This window comes from Oncorhynchus tshawytscha, linkage group LG14 (assembly GCF_018296145.1).
Source record: "Oncorhynchus tshawytscha isolate Ot180627B linkage group LG14, Otsh_v2.0, whole genome shotgun sequence".
Lineage (NCBI taxonomy): Eukaryota > Metazoa > Chordata > Actinopteri > Salmoniformes > Salmonidae > Oncorhynchus > Oncorhynchus tshawytscha.
The window spans coordinates 34,762,544-34,785,693 of NC_056442.1; the positions used below are offsets into that span (position 1 = coordinate 34,762,544).

Below are 23,150 nucleotides of genomic sequence, written 5' to 3' on the forward strand. Positions count from 1 at the left end.
TGGTATATATGAATGAGTTGTCTCTATTATCTATGGTATATATGAATGAGGTCTCTATTATCTATGGTATATATGAATGAGTTGTCTCTATTATCTATGGTATATATGAATGAGTTGTCTCTATTATCTATGGTATATATGAATGAGGTCTCTATTATCTATAGTATATATGAATGAGTTGTCTCTATTATCTATGGTATATATGAATGAGTTGTCTCTATTATCTATGGTATATATGAATGAGGTCTCTATTATCTATAGTATATATGAATGAGGTCTCTATTATCTATAGTATATATGAATGAGGTCTCTATTAAATCAAATCAAATCAAATCAAATTTTATTTGTCACATACACATGGTTAGCAGATGTTAATGCGAGTGTAGCGAAATGCTTGTGCTTCTAGTTCCGACAATGCAGTAATAACGAGCAAGTAATCTAACTAACAATTCCAAAAAAAACTACTGTCTTATACACAGTGTAAGGGGATAAAGAATATGTACATAAGGATATATGAATGAGTGATGGTACAGAGCAGCATAGGCAAGATACAGTAGATGATATCGAGTACAGTATATACATATGAGATAAGTATGTAAACCAAGTGGCATAGTTAAAGTGGCTAGTGATACATGTATTACATAAGGATGCAGTCGATGATATAGAGTACAGTATCAACGTATGCATATGAGATGAACAATGTAGGGTAAGTAACATTATATAAGGTAGCATTGTTTAAAGTGGCTAGTGATATATTTACATCATTTCCCATCAATTCCCATGATTAAAGTGGCTGGAGTAGAGTCAGTGTCATTGACAGTGTGTTGGCAGTAGCCACTCAATGTTAGTGGTGGCTGTTTAACAGTCTGATGGCCTTGAGATAGAAGCTGTTTTTCAGTCTCTCGGTCCCAGCTTTGATGCACCTGTACTGACCTCGCCTTCTGGATGACAGCGGGGTGAACAGGCAGTGGCTCGGGTGGTTGATGTCCTTGATGATCTTTATGGCCTTCCTGTAGCATCGGGTGGTGTAGGTGTCCTGGAGGGCAGGTAGTTTGCCCCCGGTGATGCGTTGTGCAGACCTCACTACCCTCTGGAGAGCCTTACGGTTGAGGGCGGTGCAGTTGCCATACCAGGCGGTGATACAGCCCGCCAGGATGCTCTCGATTGTGCATCTGTAGAAGTTTGTGAGTGCTTTTGGTGACAAGCCGAATTTCTTCAGCCTCCTGAGGTTGGCTGCGCCTTCCTCACGATGCTGTCTGTGTGAGTGGACCAATTCAGTTTGTCTGTGATGTGTATGCCGAGGAACTTAAAACTTGCTACCCTCTCCACTACTGTTCCATCGATGTGGATGGGGGGGTGTTCCCTCTGCTGTTTCCTGAAGTCCACAATCATCTCCTTAGTTTTGTTGACGTTGAGTGTGAGGTTATTTTCCTGACACCACACTCCGAGGGCCCTCACCTCCTCCCTGTAGGCCGTCTCGTCGTTGTTGGTAATCAAGCCTACCACTGTTGTGTCGTCCGCAAACTTGATGATTGAGTTGGAGGCGTGCATGGCCACGCAGTCGTGGGTGAACAGGGAGTACAGGAGGGGGCTCAGAACGCACCCTTGTGGGGCCCCAGTGTTGAGGATCAGCGGGGAGGAGATGTTGTTGCCTACCCTCACCACCTGGGGGCGGCCCGTCAGGAAGTCCAGTACCCAGTTGCACAGGGCGGGGTCGAGACCCAGGGTCTCGAGCTTGATGACGAGCTTGGAGGGTACTATGGTGTTGAATGCCGAGCTGTAGTCGATGAACAGCATTCTCACATAGGTATTCCTCTTGTCCAGATGGGTTAGGGCAGTGTGCAGTGTGGTTGAGATTGCATCGTCTGTGGACCTATTTGGGCGGTAAGCAAATTGGAGTGGGTCAAGGGTGTCAGGTAGGGTGGAGGTGATATGGTCCTTGACTAGTCTCTCAAAGCACTTCATGATGACGGATGTGAGTGCTACGGGGCGGTAGTCGTTTAGCTCAGTTACCTTAGCTTTCTTGGGAACAGGAACAATGGTGGCCCTCTTGAAGCATGTGGGAACAGCAGACTGGTATAGGGATTGGTTGAATATGTCCGTAAACACACCGGCCAGCTGGTCTGCGCATGCTCTGAGGGCGCGGCTGGGGATGCCGTCTGGGCCTGCAGCCTTGCGAGGGTTAACACGTTTAAATGTCTTACTCACTTCGGCTGCAGTGAAGGAGAGACCGCATGATTCCGTTGCAGGCCGTGTCAGTGGCACTGTATTGTCCTCAAAGCGGGCAAAAAAGTTATTTAGTCTGCCTGGGAGCAAGACATCCTGGTCCGTGACTGGGCTGGGTTTCTTCCTGTAGTCCGTGATTGACTGTAGACCCTGCCACATACCTCTTGTGTCTGAGCCGTTGAATTGAGATTCTACTTTGTCTCTGTACTGGCGCTTAGCTTGTTTGATAGCCTTGCGGAGGGAATAGCTGCACTGTTTGTATTCAGTCATGTTACCAGACACCTTGCCCTGATTAAAAGCAGTGGTTCGTGCCTTCAGTTTCACACGAATGCTGCCATCAATCCACGGTTTCTGGTTAGGGAATGTTTTAATCGTTGCTATGGGAACGACATCTTCAACGCATGTTCTAATGAACTCGCACACCGTATCAGCGTATTCGTCAATGTTGTTGTCTGACGCAATACGAAACATCTCCCAGTCCACGTGATGGAAGCAGTCTTGGAGTGTGGAGTCAGCTTGGTCGGACCAGCGTTGGACAGACCTCAGCGTGGGAGCTTCTTGTTTTAGTTTCTGTCTGTAGGCAGGGATCAACAAAATGGAGTCGTGGTCAGCTTTTCCGAAAGGGGGGCGGGGCAGGGCCTTATATGCGTCGCGGAAGTTAGAGTAACAATGATCCAGGGTCTTTCCACCCCTGGTTGCGCAATCAATATGCTGATAAAATTTAGGGAGTCTTGTTTTCAGATTAGCCTTGTTAAAATCCCCAGCTACAATGAATGCAGCCTCCGGATAAATCGTTTCCAGTTTGCAGAGAGTTAAATAAAGTTCGTATTATCTATAGTATATATGAATGAGTTGTCTCTATTATCTATGGTATATATGAATGAGTTGTCTCTATTATCTATGGTATATATGAATGAGGTCTCTATTATCTATAGTATATATGAATGAGGTCTCTATTATCTATGGTATATGTGAATGAGGTCTCTATTATCTATAGTATATATGAATGAGTTGTCTCTATTATCTATAGTATATATGAATGAGTTGTCTCTATTATCTATGGTATATATGAATGAGTTGTCTCTATTATCTATGGTATATATGAATGAGGTCTCTATTATCTATAGTATATATGAATGAGGTGTCTCTATTATCTATAGTATATATGAATGAGGTCTCTATTATCTATAGTATATATGAATGAGGTCTCTATATTATCTATAGTATATATGAATGAGGTGTCTCTATTATCTATAGTATATATGAATGCAGGTCCAGGAGTCTTGCCTTATACCACTAACCCACTTCTCCCTCCTCTCCCCTCACATCCTCCTCATCCTCACCTCTTTTCTTACTCTTCTTTGGTCATTCCTTCCTCTCCTCCACTTGGCAGAAGACCCATTGTAAGACCCACGTGTTGCTGCTGGTGATGCATGGTGGGAACATCCTGGATACGGCAGGGGGAGACCCTGGCACCAAGGCTGGCGATGCCACCACGCTGTCCTCTGTGCTGGAGAAGGTGGCTCGGGCACACTTCCAGGCCGCAGCAGAACATGTGATGATCAAGCTAGTGGCCTGCCCGGCTGTGTGTGCCGAGGCCTTCTCCCTCGTCTCCAAGTGAGTCAATCACACAACACGTCAAGGGGAGGAAAAATATTGACATTCTTAATATTTCTTTATTTTTAGGATTATGATTTTTGCTTTCTGTTTGGCATTGAAGTGCAGTTTGTATTGGTCTTTCATCCCTTTCAGATTGCCTCAGTGCTGCCTCCCGTCGCTGAGCTGAATAGTTGAAGCACAGTGGAGAGTCATGATTGCTTTATAGCAGTAATAACTTGTGATATGTGGGATATATTTGATAGCATTTCCATTGAGGTGAATTCACCACCCAGCAGCGATTTGCCAGCGATTTAGTCTGACAGTCAGAATGACACTACACCGTTTAGGCATGTTTGTCATTTTTAAGGAGGCATAGCAGAATACCCAAGTGACCATTTCCAGTTCACACAAATTGGTCTCGGGAATCAAATGAGTCAACAGCGACGTCGGGCCAGAGATAACAGGCTGCCAATTCTGTTGAAGGTTAAATTGGAAAATATATATAGAGCAGGCAGCCGTTAAACAGATGTTGGGATGATAATTAGCATGCCACTGACATTTCCCAGGCTTTCGAGGCATTTGGAAAATGAAACTCATAACCTTTTATCCTGCTCACTGTTTTTAATTGATCTACCATAGAAGCCACCTGAAGACACTAGCTCTATTCAGCTAACAGAGGAAGAAAGATGAAATTGAATCCCAGAGTGACTTCAAATGACTGGTTTGAGTTGCATTAGTGTCCCGGTGCTGTTTGGGTGGCTTTGTTAATTATTGGGATCATAGTGTGTCATTTGATGACTCGCTATGGTCTTTACCTAATTAACGACCATTGTTATTATTGGGCTCCTGTGTCTATCTGGTTGTGGCATAGAGGGAACTGAATTAAAGATGATACGTTTGAGGTATCAGTTACCTCCAGAATAAGCTGCTGCCCGCCTGTCAATGTTGATCAAAACATCTTCTACATGTACAGTAGTTACTGTAACTGGCTGTCTTGAAAGCAGATGATGATGGCTGCCTGCAAGTCTTCAATCACACATAAGCCTTAAAGAGGTTTTCACTCTCTTTGGATCCTCTTCTTTAAAGCACCTCCGTTAAGTAATGAAGACCCTGGGCAGGTGAAAACTAGAAGACTTTGTAGACTATCTTCAGTTTTTCCTGTTCTGAGGAGGAGGCAGAAGCAGCATCTCTCTGTTCTGTTCTGTTTTCGGGCGATTGTCGGCAGTATATGTCAGGCTGCTGTCTGCACAGAGACTAATGTTTTCATGTTGTATTTAAAGCTGCCAGGCTTTCAGGGGGAATCATGTTTCAGCTTCCAAATCTATATGTTGTCTCTGGTAGAATGTCACTTTGTTTTGCACAGCTATTTTGCATTGATATGCCAGTGAAAATGTTTGTGTCTATATTTCCACTAGTTAGTATGTGTGGACTGGGAACCGGGAGACTGGGTTCTGAGGCTGCGTCCCAATTAGCAACTTATTCCCCACATAGTGCACTACTTTGATCAGCAGGGAATAGGGTGCTGTTTGGGATGCAAACTGAGTCGTCCGTCTGTCTGGGGCGGTGATTGGCGTTGGTGAGAGATAGAGACTGGAGGCGAGAGCTTAAATAGATGTAGTGTTGCCTCAGCAGCTGTCTTGACATCTTTCTGCCTGCCTCCCTGCAGGCAAAGCAACGGCCAGGGAAGGAACAACATCCCCGGGACTCTGTGTGTGTATGTGTGTGTGTGTGTGTGTGTGTGTGTGTGTGTGTGTGTGTGTGTATGTGTGTGTGTGTGTGTGTGTGTGTGTGTATGTGTGTGTGTGTGTGTGTATGTCTGTGTGTGCGCACGCGCGCGTGTGTGTGTGTGTGTGTGTGTGTGTGTGTGTGTGTGTGTGTGTGTGTGTGTGTGTGTGTGTGTGTGTGTGTGTGTGTGTGTGTGTGTGTGTGTGTGTGTGTGTGTGTGTGTGTGTGTGTGTGTGTGTGTGTGTGTGTGTGTGTGTGTGTGTGTGTGTGTGTGTGTGTGAGTTATTGCCACATTTCTAAATCGCTGCTCCATGTACACTCTTCGAAAAAAGGTGCTTTCTATACTGAACAAAAATATAAACACAACATGCAACAATTTCGAAGATTTTGCTGAGTTACAGTTTATACAGTTCATTTTCTGAGTGTATTCCTAGACGGGCACATACAAACACAAATACACGTGTGTGACCGCATAAACACACCCACACACATACAAGTGTGCACTGTGCATGCCCCCCCCCACACACACACACACACATATTAATTGATGCCACTGCCATTAAATTGTGTTTTTAGGCATGCCATTATAAACATCAGCCACAACAACATCCGAGGAATACAATGCAGAGGCGATGGTGGGAAAAGAGATTGCTGCTGTGCCGCTAATTCAATCTCCTGCTGGGATTTGACACTAGGGAGTGGATGGGCTCTAGCCTCTTAACGCGTCAAAGAGCAGCTCCAGTCTAAACAGGCCTCTGTGGAGGTCAGAGCGTGATTCCCTGTGTGTAGAACACAATGAGCTGGCGTGTTTGTGTTGTGTGTTTTTCTCCTGATAACCGGTGCTGTTCTCTTGGGTTGTGTCACAAATGGCACCCTATTCCCTACATAGGGCCCATAGTGTTAAAAGTGGTGCCCTATGTAGGGAATAGGGTTCCATTTAGGACACCACCTTCTTGGTGTCTGGGCAAGGCCCATGGTGATCCTGAGAGGCCCTGAGAGCTCATTATGGGCTTTCTCTCCTAATGAAGGGACCAGCCGCCGCTGGCGAGCTGCTAGGTGTCAGGAGGAGAGCTGTAATGAGAGGCTTGAGTGGTGGAACACACACACCTAACACACACACACACACACACAGATACACAAGCACACAAGCGCTCTCATGCACACACACAGAATGAGGATGTGAACCAGTCAGTCTGACTCTTCACCATCGCACATCCAATTAACAAGTGACAACAAGTAAAGCACCTCAATGTATTTATTTTCCTGTGACACAACACATTTCCTCTGTGACAGTTGAAGATATACAAAACAGTGTCTACAGTTAAACTAATAAACAACTCAAACTCAAGTGATGTCTTAAAATGGCTTCCCTGATGGTGCTGGTCTTGTATTATTTTAGCTGAGGACAGGGACCGACAGGGAGTTTGACCTGACAGTGATCTGAGGACAGGGACCGACAGGGAGTTTGACCTGACAGTGATCTGAGGACAGGGAACGACAGGGAGTTTGACCTGACAGTGATCTGAGGACAGGGAACGACAGGGAGTTTGACCTGACAGTGATCTGAGGACAGGGACCGACAGGGAGTTTGACCTGACAGTGATCTGAGGACAGGGACCGACAGGGAGTTTGACCTGACAGTGATCTGAGGACAGGGAACGACAGGGAGTTTGACCTGACAGTGACCTGAGGACAGGGACCGACAGGGAGTTTGACCTGACAGTGATCTGAGGACAGGGAACGACAGGGAGTTTGACCTGACAGTGATCTGAGGACAGGGAACGACAGGGAGTTTGACCTGACAGTGACCTGAGGACAGGGACTGACAGGGAGTTTGACCTGACAGTGATCTGAGGACAGGGACCGACAGGGAGTTTGACCTGACAGTGATCTGAGGACAGGGACCGACAGGGAGTTTGACCTGACAGTGATCTGAGGACAGGGACCTACAGGGAGTTTGACCTGACAGTGACCTAAGGACAGGGATCGACAGGGAGTTTGACCTGACAGTGACCTTAGCACAGGGGCCGACAGGGAGTTTGACCTGACAGTGATCTGAGGACAGGGACCGACAGGGAGTTTGACCTGACAGTGACCTGAGGACAGGGACCTACAGGGAGTTTGACCTGACAGTGACCTGAGGACAGGGACCGACAGGGAGTTTGACCTGACAGTGACCTGAGGACAGGGACCGACAGGGAGTTTGACCTGACAGTGACCTGAGGACAGGGACCTACAGGGAGTTTGACCTGACAGTGACCTGAGGACAGGGAGTTTGACCTGAAGTGACCTGAGGACAAGGAGATACCACTCATTATTCTGTATATTCATAGCACACACAGCCAGAGAGCAGCAGCTCTCACTTCACTCCACACATCTTTGCCTAATTAAGCTCACTGTGAGCTGTGCCTCTGCATCTCCCCCTGTCTCTCCGGCTGTCTCTCCGTCTGTCTCTGCCTCTCCCTCTGTCTCACCTTCTGTCTCTCCTTCTGTCTCTCCCTCTGTCTCTGTCTCTCCTTCTGTCTCTGCCTCTCCTTCTGTCTCTCCTTCTGTCTCTCCTTCTGTCTCTTTCTCTCCTTCTGCCTCTCCTTCTGTCTCTGCCTCTCCTTCTGTCTCTGCCTCTCCTTCTGTCTCTCCTTCTGTCTCTGCCTCTCCTTCTGTCTCTCCTTCTGTCTCTCCTTCTGTCTCTTTCTCTCCTTCTGCCTCTCCTTCTGTCTCTGCCTCTCCTTCTGTCTCTGCCTCTCCTTCTGTCTCTGCCTCTCCTTCTGTCTCTCCTTCTGTCTCTGCCTCTCCTTCTGTCTCTCCTTCTGTCTCTCCTTCTGTCTCTCCCTCTGTCTCTTTCTCTCCTTCTGCCTCTCCTTCTGTCTCTTTCTCTCCTTCTGCCTCTCCTTCTGTCTCAGCCTCTCCTTCTGTCTCTGCCTCTCCTTCTGTCTCTGCCTCTCCTTCTGTCTCTCCTTCTGTCTCTGCCTCTCCTTCTGTCTCTGCCTCTCCTTCTGTCTCTGTCTCTCCTTCTGCCTCTGCTTCTGTCTCTCCTTCTGTCTCTGTCTCTCCTTCTGTCTCTGCCTCTCCTTCTGTCTCTGTCTCTCCTTCTGTCTCTGTTTCTGTCTCTCCCTCTGTCTCTGTCTCTCCTTCTGTCTCTGTCTCTCCTTCTGTCTCTCCTTCTGTCTCTCCTTCTGTCTCGCCCTCTGTCTCTGTCTCTCCTTCTGTCTCTCCTTCTGTTTCTCTTTCTGTCTCTGCCTCTCCTTCTGTCTCTCCTTCTGTCTCTGTCTCTCCTTCTGTCTCTGCCTCTCCTTCTGTCTCTCCTTCTGTCTCGCCCTCTGTCTCTGTCTCTCCTTCTGTCTCTGCCTCTCCTTCTGTCTCTCCTTCTGTCTCTCCTTCTGTCTCTGTCTCTCCTTCTGTTTCTCCTTCTGTCTCTGCCTCTCCTTCTGTCTCTGTCTCTGTCTCTCCTTCTGTTTCTCTTCTGTCTCTGCCTCTCCTTCTGTCTCTCCTTCTGTCTCACCTTCTGTCTCTCCTTCTGTCTCGCCCTCTGTCTCTGTCTCTCCTTCTGTCTCTGCATCTCCTTCTGCCTCTCCTTCTGTCTCTCCTTCTGTCTCTTTCTCTCCTTCTGCCTCTCCTTCTGTCTCTGCCTCTCCTTCTGTCTCTGTCTCTCCTTCTGTCTCTGCCTCTCCTTCTGTCTCTCCTTCTGTCTCTCCTTCTGTCTCTGTCTCTCCTTCTGTCTCTGTCTCTCCTTCTGTTTCTCCTTCTGTCTCTGCCTCTCCTTCTGTGTCTCCCTCTGTCTCTGCATCTCCCTCTGTCTCTGCCTCTCCTTCTGTCTCTGCCTCTCCTTCTGTCTCTGTCTCTCCTTCTGTCTCTCCTTCTGTCTCTGTCTCTCCTTCTGTCTCTGCCTCTCCTTCTGTCTCTCCTTCTGTCTCTGCCTCTCCTTCTGTCTCTCCTTCTGTCTCTGTCTCTCCTTCTGTCTCTGCCTCTCCTTCTGTCTCTCCTTCTGTCTCTGCCTCTCCTTCTGTCTCTCCTTCTGTCTCTGCCTCTCCTTCTGTCTCTGCCTCTCCTTCTGTCTCTGCCTCTCCTTCTGTCTCTGCCTCTCCTTCTGTCTCTGCCTCTCCTTCTGTCTCTCCTTCTGTCTCTGCCTCTCCTTCTGTCTCTGCCTCTCCTTCTGTCTCTGCCTCTCCTTCTGTCTCTGCCTCTCCTTCTGTCTCTGCCTCTCCTTCTGTCTCTGCCTCTCCTTCTGTCTCTGCCTCTCCTTCTGTCTCTGTCTCTCCTTCTGTCTCTCCTTCTGTCTCTGCCTCTCCTTCTGTCTCTGTCTCTCCCTCTGCCTCTCCTTCTGTCTCTGTCTCTCCTTCTGTCTCTGTCTCTCCTTCTGTATATGTCTCTGTCTCTCCTTCTGTCTCTGCCTCTCCTTCTGTATATGTCTCTGTCTCTCCCTCTGCCTCTCCTTCTGTCTCTGTCTCTCCTTCTGTCTCTGCCTCTCCTTCTGTATATGTCTCTGTCTCTCCCTCTGTCTCTCCTTCTGTCTCTGCCTCTCCTTCTGTCTCTCCCTCTGTCTCTCCTTCTGTATATGTCTCTGTCTCTCCTTCTGTCTCTGTCTCTCCTTTTGCCTCTGTCTCTCCTTCTGTCTCTGCCTCTCCTTCTGTCTCTACTTCTGTGTCTGCCTCTCCTTCTGTCTCTGTCTCTCCTTCTGTTTCTTCTTCTATCTCTGCCTCTCCCGTCTCTGCCTCTCCTTCTGCCTCTCCTTCTGTCTCTGTCTCTCCTTCTGTTTCTCCTTCTGTCTCTGCATCTCCTTCTGTCTCTCCCTCTGTCTCTGCCTCTCCTTCTGTATATGGCTCTGTCTCTCCCTCTCCTTCTGTATATGTCTCTGTCTCTCCTTCTGTCTCTGTCTCTCCTTCTGTCTCTGTCTCTCCTTCTGTCTCTGCCTCTCCTTCTGTATATGTCTCTGTCTCTGTCTCTCCTTCTGTATATGTCTCTTCCTCTCCTTCTGTCTCTCCTTCTGTCTCTGCCTCTCCTTCTGTCTCTGTCTCTCCTTCTGTCTCTGCCTCTCCTTCTGTATATGTCTCTGTCTCTCCCTCTGCCTCTCCTTCTGTCTCTGTCTCTCCTTCTGTATATGTATCTGTCTCTCCTTCTGTCTCTGCCTCTCCTTCTGTCTCTGTCTCTCCTTCTGTCTCTCCTTCTGTCTCTGCCTCTCCTTCTGTATATGTCTCTGTCTCTCCTTCTGTCTCTCCTTCTGTCTCTGCCTCTCCTTCTGTCTCTGTCTCTCCTTCTGTCTCTCCTTCTGTCTCTGCCTCTCCTTCTGTATATGTCTCTGTCTCGCCCTCTCCCTGTCTCTGTCTCTCCCTCTCCTCTGTATATGTCTCTGTCTCTCCTTCTGTCTCTGTCTCTCCTTCTGTCTCTGTCTCTCCTTCTGTCTCTCCTTCTGTCTCTGCCTCTCCTTCTGTATATGTCTCTGTCTCTCCTTCTGTCTCTGCCTCTCCTTCTGTATATGTTTCTGTCTCTCCCTCTGCCTCTCCTTCTGTCTCTGTCTCTCCTTCTGTCTCTGCCTCTCCTTCTGTATATGTCTCTGTCTCTCCTTCTGTCTCTCCTTCTGTCTCTGTCTCTCCTTCTGTGTCTGCCTCTCCTTCTGTCTCTGTATCTCCTTCTGTATATGTCTCTGTCTCTCCTTCTGTCTCTGTCTCTCCTTCTGTCTCTGTCTCTCCTTCTGTGTCTGCCTCTCCTTCTGTCTCTGTCTCTCCTTCTGTCTCTGCCTCTCCTTCTGTATATGTCTCTGTCTCTCCCTCTGCCTCTCCTTCTGTCTCTGTCTCCCCTTCTGTCTCTGCCTCTCCTTCTGTATATGTCTCTGTCTCTCCCTCTGTCTCTCCTTCTGTCTCTGCCTCTCCTTCTGTATATGTCTCTGTCTCTCCCTCTGTCTCTCCTTCTGTATATGTCTCTGTCTCTCCTTCTGTCTCTGTCTCTCCTTTTGCCTCTGTCTCTCCTTCTGTCTCTGCCTCTCCTTCTGTCTCTCCTTCTGTCTCTGTCTCTCCTTCTGTCTCTACTTCTGTGTCTGCCTCTCCTTCTGTCTCTGTCTCTCCTTCTGTTTCTTCTTCTGTTTCTGCCTCTCCTTCTGTGTCTGCCTCTCCTTCTGTCTCTGTCTCTCCTTCTGTCTCTGCCTCTCCTTCTGTATATGTCTCTGTCTCTGTCTCTGCCTCTCCTTCTGTCTCTGTCTCTCCTTCTGTCTCTGCCTCTCCTTCTGTATATGTCTCTGTCTCTCCCTCTGTATATGTCTCTGTCTCTCCTTCTGTCTCTGTCTCTCCTTTTGCCTCTGTCTCTCCTTCTGTCTCTGCCTCTCCTTCTGTCTCTGTCTCTCCTTCTGTCTCTACTTCTGTGTCTGCCTCTCCTTCTGTCTCTGTCTCTCCTTCTGTCTCTGTCTCTCCTTCTGTCTCTGTCTCTCCTTCTGTCTCTGTCTCTCCTTCTGTTTCTTCTTCTGTCTCTGCCTCTCCTTCTGTGTCTGCCTCTCCTTCTGTCTCTGTCTCTCCTTCTGTCTCTGCCTCTCCTTCTGTATATGTCTCTGTCTCTCCCTCTGCCTCTCCTTCTGTCTCTGTCTCTCCTTCTGTCTCTGCCTCTCCTTCTGTATATGTCTCTGTCTCTCCCTCTGTCTCTCCTTCTGTATATGTCTCTGTCTCTCCTTCTGTCTCTGTCTCTCCTTTTGCCTCTGTCTCTCCTTCTGTCTCTGCCTCTCCTTCTGTCTCTCCTTCTGTCTCTGTCTCTCCTTCTGTCTCTACTTCTGTGTCTGCCTCTCCTTCTGTCTCTGTCTCTCCTTCTGTCTCTGTCTCTCCTTCTGTCTCTGCCTCTCCTTCTGTCTCTCCTTCTGTCTCTGTCTCTCCTTCTGTCTCTCCTTCTGTCTCTGTCTCTCCTTCTGTCTCTGTCTCTCCTTCTGTCTCTGCCTCTCCTTCTGTATATGTCTCTGTCTCTCCTTCTGTCTCTGTCTCTCCTTCTGTCTCTGCCTCTCCTTCTGTATATGTCTCTGTCTCTCCTTCTGTCTCTGTCTCTCCTTCTGTCTCTGTCTCTCCTTCTGTATATGTCTCTGTCTCTCCTTCTGTCTCTGTCTCTCCTTCTGTCTCTGTCTCTCCTTCTGTATATGTCTCTGTCTCTCCTTCTGTCTCTGTCTCTCCTTCTGTATATGTCTCTGTCTCTGCCTCTCCTTCTGTATATGTATCTGTCTCTCCTTCTGTCTCTGTCTCTCCTTCTGTCTCTGTCTCTCCTTCTGTCTCTGCCTCTCCTTCTGTATATGTCGCTGTCTCTCCTTCTGTCTCTCCTTCTGTCTCTGTCTCTCCTTCTGTACATGTATCTGTCTCTCCCTCTGTCTCTGCCTCTCCTTCTGTATATGTCTCTGTCTTTCCCTCTCCTTCTGTATATGTCTCTGTCTCTCCTTCTGTATATGTCTCTGTCTCTCCTTCTGTCTCTCCTTCTGTCTCTGTCTTTCCCTCTGTCTCTCCTTCTGTCTCTGCCTCTCCTTCTGTCTCTGCCTCTCCTTCTGTCTCTGCCTCTCCTTTTGTATGTCTCTGTCTCTCCCTCTCCTTCTGTATATGTCTCTGTCTCTCCTTCTGTCTCTGCCTCTCCTTCTGTATGTGTCTCTCCCTCTCCCTCTCCTTCTGTATATGTCTCTGTCTCTCCTTCTGTATATGTCTCTGTCTCTGCCTCTCCTTCTGTATATGTCTCTGTCTCTGTCTCTCCTTCTGTCTCTCCTTCTGTCTCTGTCTCTCCTTCTGTCTCTCCTTCTGTATATGTCTCTGTCTCTCCCTCTGCCTCTCCTTCTGTCTCTGTCTCTCCTTCTGTATATGTCTCTCCCTCTCCTTCTGTATATGTCTCTATCTCTCCCTCTGCCTCTCCTTCTGTCTCTGTCTCTCCCTCTCCTTCTGTATATGTCTCTATCTCTCCCTCTGCCTCTCCTTCTGTCTCTGTCTCTCCTTCTGTATATGTCTCTGTCTCTCCCTCTCCTTCTGTATATGTCTCTGTCTCTCCTTCTGTATATGTCTCTGTCTCTCCCTCTGTCTCTCCTTCTGTCTCTGCCTCTCCTTCTGTCTCTGTCTCTCCTTCTGTATGTGTCTCTGTCTCTGCCTCTCCTTCTGTATATGTCTCTGTCTCTCCCTCTGTCTCTCCTTCTGTCTCTACCTCTCCTTCTGTATATGTCTCTGTATCTCCCTCTCCTCTGTATATGTCTCTGTCTCTCCTTCTGTCTCTGTCTCTCCTTCTGTCTCTGCCTCTCCTTCTGTCTCTCCCTCTGCCTCTCCTTCTGTCTCTGCCTCTCCTTCTGTCTCTGCCTCTCCTTCTGTATATGTCTCTGTCTCTTCCTCTGTCTCTCCTTATGTCTCTGTCTCTCCTTCTGTCTCTCCCTCTGCCTCTCCTTCTGTATATGTCTCTGTCTCTCCCTCTCCTCTGTATATGTCTCTGTCTCTTCGGCTGTCTCTCCTTCTGTCTCTGCCTCTCCCTCTGTCTCTCCTTCTGTCTCTCCTTCTGTCTCTCCCTCTGTCTCTCCTTCTGTCTCTCCCTCTGTCTCTGTCTCTCCTTCTGTCTCTGCCTCTCCTTCTGCCTCTCCTTCTGTCTCTCCTTCTGTCTCTTTCTCTCCTTCTGCCTCTCCTTCTGTCTCTGTCTCTCCTTCTGTCTCTGCCTCTCCTTCTGTATATGTCTCTGTCTCTGCCTCTCCTTCTGTCTCTCCTTCTGTCTCTGCCTCTCCTTCTGTATATGTCTCTGTCTCTCCCTCTGTCTCTCCTTCTGTCTCTGCCTCTCCTTCTGTATATGTCTCTGTCTCTCCCTCTGTCTCTCCTTCTGTCTCTGCCTCTCCTTCTGTATATGTCTCTGTCTCTCCCTCTCCCTGTCTCTGTCGCTCCCTCGGACTCTGTCTCTCCCTCGCTTTGTAAACTGTGTGCCCTGTAAACCCAGGCCATTAAGACAAGGGGAGGGCAATTAAGCAGAAATTCCACAAATCCTCTCTGAAGAGAGCCTTTTCAGTCTTCGCTGCTCTGTGACATTAGATGAAGTGGGAGAGAATGTGAGAAAGTGTAACCTTCTCTCAAGGTTAGACTACTGTGTGCTGTATTAGCTTTGAGGAGAGATGCTAGCTTGCTGATGCTAGCTTAGGGGCTTATCTGTTTAATCAGCCTTATCTCCTCTCTCTTGCCATGCCGCTCCTAATGGATGGATCCTGTTCATGGCAGCTAGCTAGGCATCTCTTCATCAGCACATTAATATGTAAACCTGTAGAATCAGAAATGGATGTGGGAAAGGATGATAAACATTGTGTCCAAAATGGCACCCTATTCCCAATGTAGTGCACTGCTTGGGCCCATAGGACTCTGGTCAAAAGTAGTGCTGTATATAGGGAATACGGTGCCATTTGGGACTAAACCCAATTCTGATTCTAACAGTTTTTTGTTTTTAAACGACAGTCATCAATGCATTGATAAGAGCTTTGTGAATGGCCTTGATACAATTCTCTAAGTTGTATTATTGAGAGGTTCGTTCATGTACTGTAGGAATAGGCTGACAGGCTCGCTGAAGGTTGAACACAACTGTATGCCTGCTTTTGTTAGAAGTGTTACACACAGGCAGAGAGCGAGTAGCCAAGGGTCTCTTAAAGTGTGTGCTGCTTTTTAAAAAATGTAATGTAATCCATTTTTGTACCCCTTTTTCGTGATATCCAATTGGTAGTTACAGTCTTGTCCCATCGCTGCAACTCCCCTACGGACTCGGGAGAGGCGAAGGTCGAGAGCCATGTATCCTCCAAAACACGACCCTGCCAAGCCGAACTGCTTCTTTACACACTGCTCACTTAACCCTGAAGCCAGCTGCACCAATGTGTCTGAGGAAACACCGTACAATTGATGACCAAAGTCAGCGTGCATTGCGCCCGGCTCGCCACAGGAGTCGCTAGAGCGCAATGGGACAAGGCCATCCTGGCCGACCAAGCCCTCCCCTAACCCGGGCGACGCTAGACCAATTGTGCACCGCCCCATGGGTCTCCTGGACGCGATCGGCGGCGACAGAGCCTGGGAAAGAATCCGGGTCTGTAGTGATGCCTCAAGCACCGTGATACAGAGCCTTTTACCACTGTGCCACTCGGGAGGCCTGTGCTGCTCTGATGGTATACCACAGTATATCCCCAGATTCCTCCCGGCTAGCATGAACACTCTCCTCATGAGAACGTGTGTGTGTGTGTGTGTGTGTGTCATTATCTCACACAGCAGAGATACTCTGTCATAGTGTCTGGAGACTTGAAAGCCACTGTGTTCCTATTAGGATCTGTGTTGTTAATATGGCAGACTGAGAAAGATGAGAAGCAATAGTCTCAGTCTCCTGAGACAGTTATCCACAGTGTTAACAGTGTTTGCTGTATTGATGTTGCTATGTCAACCTCATTAGCATTTCTGCCTCTTCTGAGCATCTTTAGGGCTGAACATGTTGTCTTAATTGAGAATCTGGAGAATCTAACCTGATTCCTATTACAGTCTTAATTAACGAGCCCTTGGTTGAGCAATAATTTTACACCTGGAAGAACAGGTTGCTGTCTCCCTACTTCTAATTAATTGTACTGATTCAAAACAAACAGCACCAAGAAATTTGATCCCCAGCCCAACTTTAAATCAACCAACAACAACATACCTGTATAGTGGAATCCAATTACACTGAAAGTCAGTAACAAAGCATTGTCTGGACACTATAAAGGTAAAGAATAGACATCCCACTGCAATACCAACAGCAGGTGTTTGCATAAGTAGTTTACTAATTATCCATCTCTAGAAATAAATAAAGAACAGGCTGACGAGAGAAGCTGGGTGGGTGGCTTTGTGATGTCTTGTTGTGTTGTGTCTAGGTGCCCTTTGACCTTGGTCTTGGCCGTGGAGCCACCTGTCCAGGGGTGTTATGGTAATGTGTGTTTGTCCTGTCCAGGGGTGTTAAGGTAATGTTTGTGTCCTGTGCCAGCAGTGTTAAGGTAATGTATGTGTCCTGTGCCAGCAGTGTTAAGGTAATGTGCGTGTCCTGTGCCAGCAGTGTTAAGGTAATGTTTGTGTCCTGTGCCAGCAGTGTTAAGGTAATGTCTGTGTCCTGTGCCAGCAGCAGGGGGGCTCTACAGGGCTCTGTTAACATGACAGGAACAGCATGACACAGCACAGCTATAGCTATGACCTTGCCCTCAGTACATTACACAGGCCCTTGACAGTGACTACCAGTGGATAACCCATATAGTACCGCTGTTACAGTCTAAGTACTTACAGTACACAGCTTTAAAAGCAGACAGTCAACCATTCTGGGGTCTTGTACCAGCTTCAGATACATTCTAGTGAAACGGAACCTTTCACCTAGCCTAACTGTACCTGTGAAAGAACTGAACAGAAAACTGTTCCTATCACTTTTATACTGTAGGCAAGTCTTATTATAGTGGTGTCACAGTTTCATGCTCCATGTTCCCCACCACAGACACAGGGGATCTGTTCACACACACACACACAGAGAGAGAGAGAGAGAGAGAGAGAGAGACTCAATTTGGCATGAGGGTCTACTATACAAATTGATGGAAAGTGGTGTTGGGGGAAAAATATACGATATTATAAAATCCATGTTTTCAAGTGTTAAAATAGGCAAAAAAACACATTTCTTCACACAGGGCTGTGGGGTGAGACAGGGATGCCAATTTGCTAATCCTGGTGTTCTCTGGCAAATGCCAAACATCCTGCACGGTGTTGGGCTGTAAGCACCACCCCCACCTGTGGACGTCGGGCCCTCATACCACCCTCATGGAGTCTGTTTCTGACCATTTGAGCAGACACATGCACATTTGTGGCCTGCTGGAGGTCATTTTGCAGGGCTCTGGCAGTGCTCCTCCTGCTCCTCCTTGCACAAAGGCGGAGGTAGCGGTTCTGCTAGTGGGTTTTTGCCCTCCTACGGCCTCCTCCACGTCTCCTGATGTACTGGCCTGTCTCCTGGTAGCGCCTCCATGCTCTGGACTCTACGCTGACAGACACAGCAAACCTTCTTGCCACAGCTCGCATTGATGTTCCATCCTGGATGAGCTGCACTACCTGAGCCACTTGTGTGGGTTGTAGACTCCGTCTCATGCTACCACAAGAGTGAAAGCACCGCCAGCATTCAAAAGTGACCAAAACATCAGCCAGGAAGCATAGGAACTGAGAAGTGGTCTGTGGTAGAACCACTCCTTTATTGGGGGTGTCTTGCTAATTGCCTATAATTTCCACCTGTTGTCCATTCCATTTGCACAACAGCATATGACATTTATTGTCAATCAGTGTTGCTTCCTAAGTGGACAGTTTGATTTCACAGAAGTGTGATTGACTTGGAGTTACATTGTGTTGTTTAAGTGTTCCCTTTATTTTTTGAGCAGTGTATATATATTTATTTATTGTACCTTTATTTAACTAGGCAAGTCAGTTAAGAACAAATTCTTATTTTCAATGACGGCCTAGGAACAGTGGGTTAACTGCCTGTTCAGGGGCAGAACGACAGATTTGTACCTTGTCAGCTCAGGGGTTTGAACTTGCAACCTTCCGGTTACTAGTCCAACGCTCTAACCACTGCCGCCCCGAATGTTATATGTTTCCCATGCCAATAAAGCCCTTGAATTGAATTGAATTGAATTGAGAGAGAGAGAGAGCAGGGGTACTCCTCCCTTCATAGTAACAGCCAGACATCATAGCTTGAGCCATCCACCTGGAAAGCTCAATTTCTCTCCTTGATGTTCTTATCAATGGTAGTATGTCTACAGGGATACTGCTAGGTCTTTGCACCATGTTGACCCCACCCTCACACCCCATACTGGTCCCTCCAGGCACTGGGTCCATCCCAAATGGCACCCTATTCTCTACAGAGGGCATTACTCGGACGCTGTGGCGTGCAGCACTGTCACTCCCTGTGATTCACACACACAGAAAAGACACGCCTGCATACACATGCACACACACACATGCACACACACACACACACACACACACACACACACACACACACACACACACACACACACATCAGATAAACAGAGGCTGCTATCAGACAGGCATAGGAGGAGAGGTTGTGCCAGCCGGGGAGAGTCTACAAGCCTGCACCTGTAGAGAGAGAGACCATGCCAATAAAGCCCTTAAATCTAATTGAGAGAGAGAGATGATTAGCCACATGCTCATTCATCGTATTTATACGTTCCGGGGTAACAAATCATTTTGTTGGATCTTTCCCAAAATAACCTTGGATTAACAGAAGCAGCCAATTACAATACTTTTTCCAAATTCCATTTCCCAAGACATTTTTGTGCAGTGGAAACGATTGATGAATGAATGCCTGTTGATAAATGTCAGAGGGATCTCCATTCACCATATAGGTACATTCCATTCTCCTTGTAAGACACGAAACTATGGCAACACAAGTACATTTCCAGGGATAAATAATGTTTTGTTTTTTAAATTGAATTGATTGTTGTTCAAGGCTCAAAAAATGACTCACTTCTTCCTGTCCCAGTCTGAACCCATACAGCTATGATGAGAGCTGTGTGTCCAGCAGCGTTGACCACCTGCCCCTGGCCGCCCTCCCGCTCCTCGCCATCGCAGCCCCACACTATCAGGACGCCGTGGCAACCCTCATCACCCGCGCCAACCAGGCCTACCACAGCTTCCTCGTGTCCCAGGACGGACAGGGCTTCACCGGACAGGTGGGTCTGTCCTCTAAAGTGTCCCTGGAGACAGGGCTTTACTGGAAAGGTAGACCTGTCCTCTTAAGGTGTCCCCCTAGACAGGGCTTTACTGGCCATGTTGGTCCATCCCTCTAAAGTATCCCCCATATAGGACTTCACTGGCCAGGTGGCTCCGTCCTCTGAAGTGTCCCCCATATATAGGGCTTCACTGGCCATGTTGGTCCATCCTCTAAAGTATCCCCCAGACAGGGCTTCACTGGCCAGGTGGGTCCGTCCTCTAAAGTGTCCCCCCATATAGGGCTTCACTGGCCAGGTGGCTCCGTCCTCTGAAGTGTCCCCCCATAAAGGCCTTCATTGGCCAGGTGGGTCCATCCCTCTAAAGTGTCCCCCATATAGGACTTCACTGGCCAGGTGGGTCCGTCCTCTGAAGTGTCCCCCCATAATAGGGCTTCACTGGCCAGGTGGCTCCGTGCTCTAAAGTGCCCCCCATAAAGGCATTCAATGGCCAGGTGAATCCATCCTCCGGAAGTGTTCGCCCATAAAGGGCTTCACTGGCCAGGTGGGTCCGTCCTCTAAAGTGTCCCTCCATATAGGGCTTCACTGGCCAGGTGGGTCCATCCTCTAAAGTGTCCCCCCGTATAGGGCTTCACTGGCCAGGTGGGTCCGTCCTCTAAAGTGTCCCCCCGGCTCCCACAGGGTCACACTGACTGACTGGAGATGAATCATAGTGTTAGGAACAAGGGAGGAGAAGAGGAGAGAGAGAATGGGAGATCTCATTCCCTCTAATCTCTCAGGCCAAATCCAATAATGTGCTGCAGTCCGTTTAATGGAAGCCAAAGATTTCCAGAGGAAGTGATCATTGGGATAGAGAGGGCTGGGTAATCCTTTGTGTTCACTGTGGGGACTAGTGTCGCCAGAGACCTGCAGCTTTATCATGCCGTCTGCAGACCCCATTAACTCTCACACACCTGTGGGCAATCCCCTCTCTGATAAAGACCTATGTTTTAATTAAGTGCTGTAATTTTCAAGAGCACATTACTGGCAAAACCATACAATGTATAAACTCTATTATATTGAACTTCCTCTCCTTGAATAATTATATATATTTTTTGTACTTTTACCCCTTTTTCGTGATATCCAATTGGTAGTTAGTATTGTCCCATCGCTGCAACTCCCCTACGGACTCGAGAGCCATGCATCCACCGAAACATGACCCTGCCAAGCCACACTGCTTGCTTAACTTGGAAACCAGCTGCACCAATGTGTCGGAGGAAACACCGTCCGCCACAAGGAGTCACTAGAGCGTGATGAGACAAGAAAATCACGATGAGACAAACCAAACCATCCCCTAACACGGACGACGCTGGGCCAATTGTGTGCCACCTCATGGGTCTCCCGGTCACGGCCGGGAGACCGGGATCGAACCCAGGTACTGTGATGCAGTGCCTTAGACCGCTGCGCCACTCGGGAGGCCCCTCCTTTCATAACTTTGACAAGATTTGTGGTCATAATGCAATTCCAAGTCAGGAAGCCAAGTACAATGGTGTCACGTCAAACCAATTAAGGAGAAATGTGTTGTTCCCTCAGACCGAGTCAGTCCTAATGAAGTGTGTTATTGACATTCAGATTCGACTATGGATCTGAACAGGCACGGGGCCCAAATCTGCCTGCTGGGGAGGCATGGAGCGAGGGTCTCTAAAACGATGTGTGTGTGTCTGTGCGTGCGTGCGTGCGTGCGTGCTTGTGTGTTCCTGTCCAGGTGTGTGTGATGGGCGACTGTGTGGGAGGTGTGCTGTGCTTCGACGCCCTGTGTTTCAGCAGCAGCAGTAGTAGCAGTCAGAGGCAGCACAGCAGCCCCAGCAGCAGCAGGAACAACAGCACTGAGAGCCTCAAGGTAGTGGCATGACACATTACAACTCAATCAACATATACTCTAACATGTTCTGTAAAAATGCACTTTTAGATTCCCCTAGACCCTTTTAAATTGAGGCATTACAATTTCAGTTTGTGCTTTCTGTGCTATTCAACTATCTCCCCATGGCCTGTAGCTAGAATTGTGTAAGATCTTCTCTGTTCAGACAGCTTTCCTCTCAGACAGTCTCTCCTTCCCCATGCTATCCTAGCCAAGACCTTGAAAATCCTCTCTCTCCGCCCTGAGCTGGCCTGTCTTTTCCTGTTTACACCCAGTTAGTACTGCATGATCCCCTGGGCTGCTCTCACTGTCCGAACCCCTCTCTCTCTCTCTCTCTCTCTCTCTCTCTCTCTCTCTCTCTCTCTCTCTCTCTCTCTCTCTCTCTCTCTCTCTCTCTCTCTCTCTCTCTCTCTCTCTCTCTCTCTCTCTCTCTCTCTCTCTCTCTCTCTCTCTCTCTCTCTCTCTCTCTCTCTCTCTCTCAAATATTATTTTGTGTATTTCAATTACTTTGAGAGACATTTAAAATAAAGTAATTGAATATTAAAATGTATTTGGAAATACACATGGAAAGTGTTGGTATGTATTTGAAAAATACTCAAATACACAATACAAAGTGTATTTTCAAATGCAAATATTTAAATACTCCATGCATTTAAACCTGGGTCTGTTTGGTCTTAGGGGTATTTGAAATAATGTATTTGGAAACAAGTACTGTATTTTGACATAATGTAGTTTGAAATGGTAGGCTATTTATAGAAAATTATTTTAAAATACTTTAAAATACTTCAAATAGAAGTTGTTGATTTGGCCACATTATTTGAAAAATACTCATACACAGAAATATTTCAAGTCCAAATACTCAAACGCACATGTATTTATACCCAGGTCTGGTAGCTAGCCAGCTCCCACATTCTCCTATGTGCTGAGAAAGAGGGATTAGCAATGAGCTGCTCATTTGTGTTCAGTTATGGTATTTGAGTGTGAGTGAACGGTGAAGGCTTGTGTCCCACGCTCTCTTCCACCCACGCAGGATAACCCTGAGGACAGCCCCTGTCACAGCCCCAGCCTTGGCCTCAGCTCCAGTAAGAGGCTGAGTAAGAGTAACATTGATATCTCGGCCCTGCCCAGCGATGGACACAACGAGGCCAGACAGCCCCTCAGCAGGAAACAGAGTGACTCGTATGATGGAGACACATCTACTGGACAACACAGCTTCTTCAGCAGGTACTGTAGACAGAGAACATCACCCTGATGGAAGCTAATCCTTACCAAAACCCTAGCTACATGTCCACACCCGGTTCAACCCTAACCCTTAACCATAACCCTAACCCTTAACCATAACCTTAACCCTTAACCATAACCCTAACCCTAACCCTAGCTACATGTCCACATCCAGTTCAACCCTAACCCTTAACCATAACCCTAACCCTTAACCATAACTCTAACCCTATCTACATGTCCACACCCAGTTCAACCCGAACCCTTAACCATAACCCTAACCAATAACCCTAACTCTTAACCATAACCCTAACCCTTAACCATAACCCTTAACCATAACCCTAACCCTTAACCCTTAACCATAACCATAACCATAACCCTTAACCCTAACCCTTAACCATAACCATAACCCTAATCCTTAACCCTAACCCTTAACTATAACCATAACCCTAATCCTTAACCCTAACCCTTAACCCTAACCCTTAACCCTAACCCTTAACCATAACCCTAAACCATAACCCTAAACCATAACCCTTAACCATAACTCTAACCCTATCTACATGTCCACACCCAGTTCAACCCGAACCCTTAACCATAACCCTAACCAATAACCCTAACTCTTAACCATAACCCTAAACCTTAACCATAACCCTAACCCTTAACCATAACCATAACCCTTAACCATAACCCTTAACCATAACCCTAACCCTAACCCTTAACCCTAACCCTTAACCCTTAACCATAACCCTAACCCTAACCCTTAACCATAACCCTTAACCATAATCCTAACCCTTAACCATAACCCTAACCCTT

General features: G+C 47.6%; 1 protein-coding gene across 1 annotated transcript in view; it reads left to right on the forward strand.

Annotated features, from left to right (window-relative positions):
• Positions 1 to 3,619: 3,619 nt before the first annotated feature.
• Positions 3,620 to 23,150, forward strand: part of LOC112267103 (membrane-associated phosphatidylinositol transfer protein 3-like) — a 72,159-nt gene continuing 52,628 nt past the window's right edge. The window contains 4 exon segments of the mRNA XM_042297416.1: positions 3,620 to 3,843; positions 19,036 to 19,225; positions 20,967 to 21,101; positions 22,150 to 22,343. Coding sequence (XP_042153350.1) covers positions 3,656 to 3,843; positions 19,036 to 19,225; positions 20,967 to 21,101; positions 22,150 to 22,343 — 707 coding nt within the window. The 5' untranslated portion in view covers positions 3,620 to 3,655.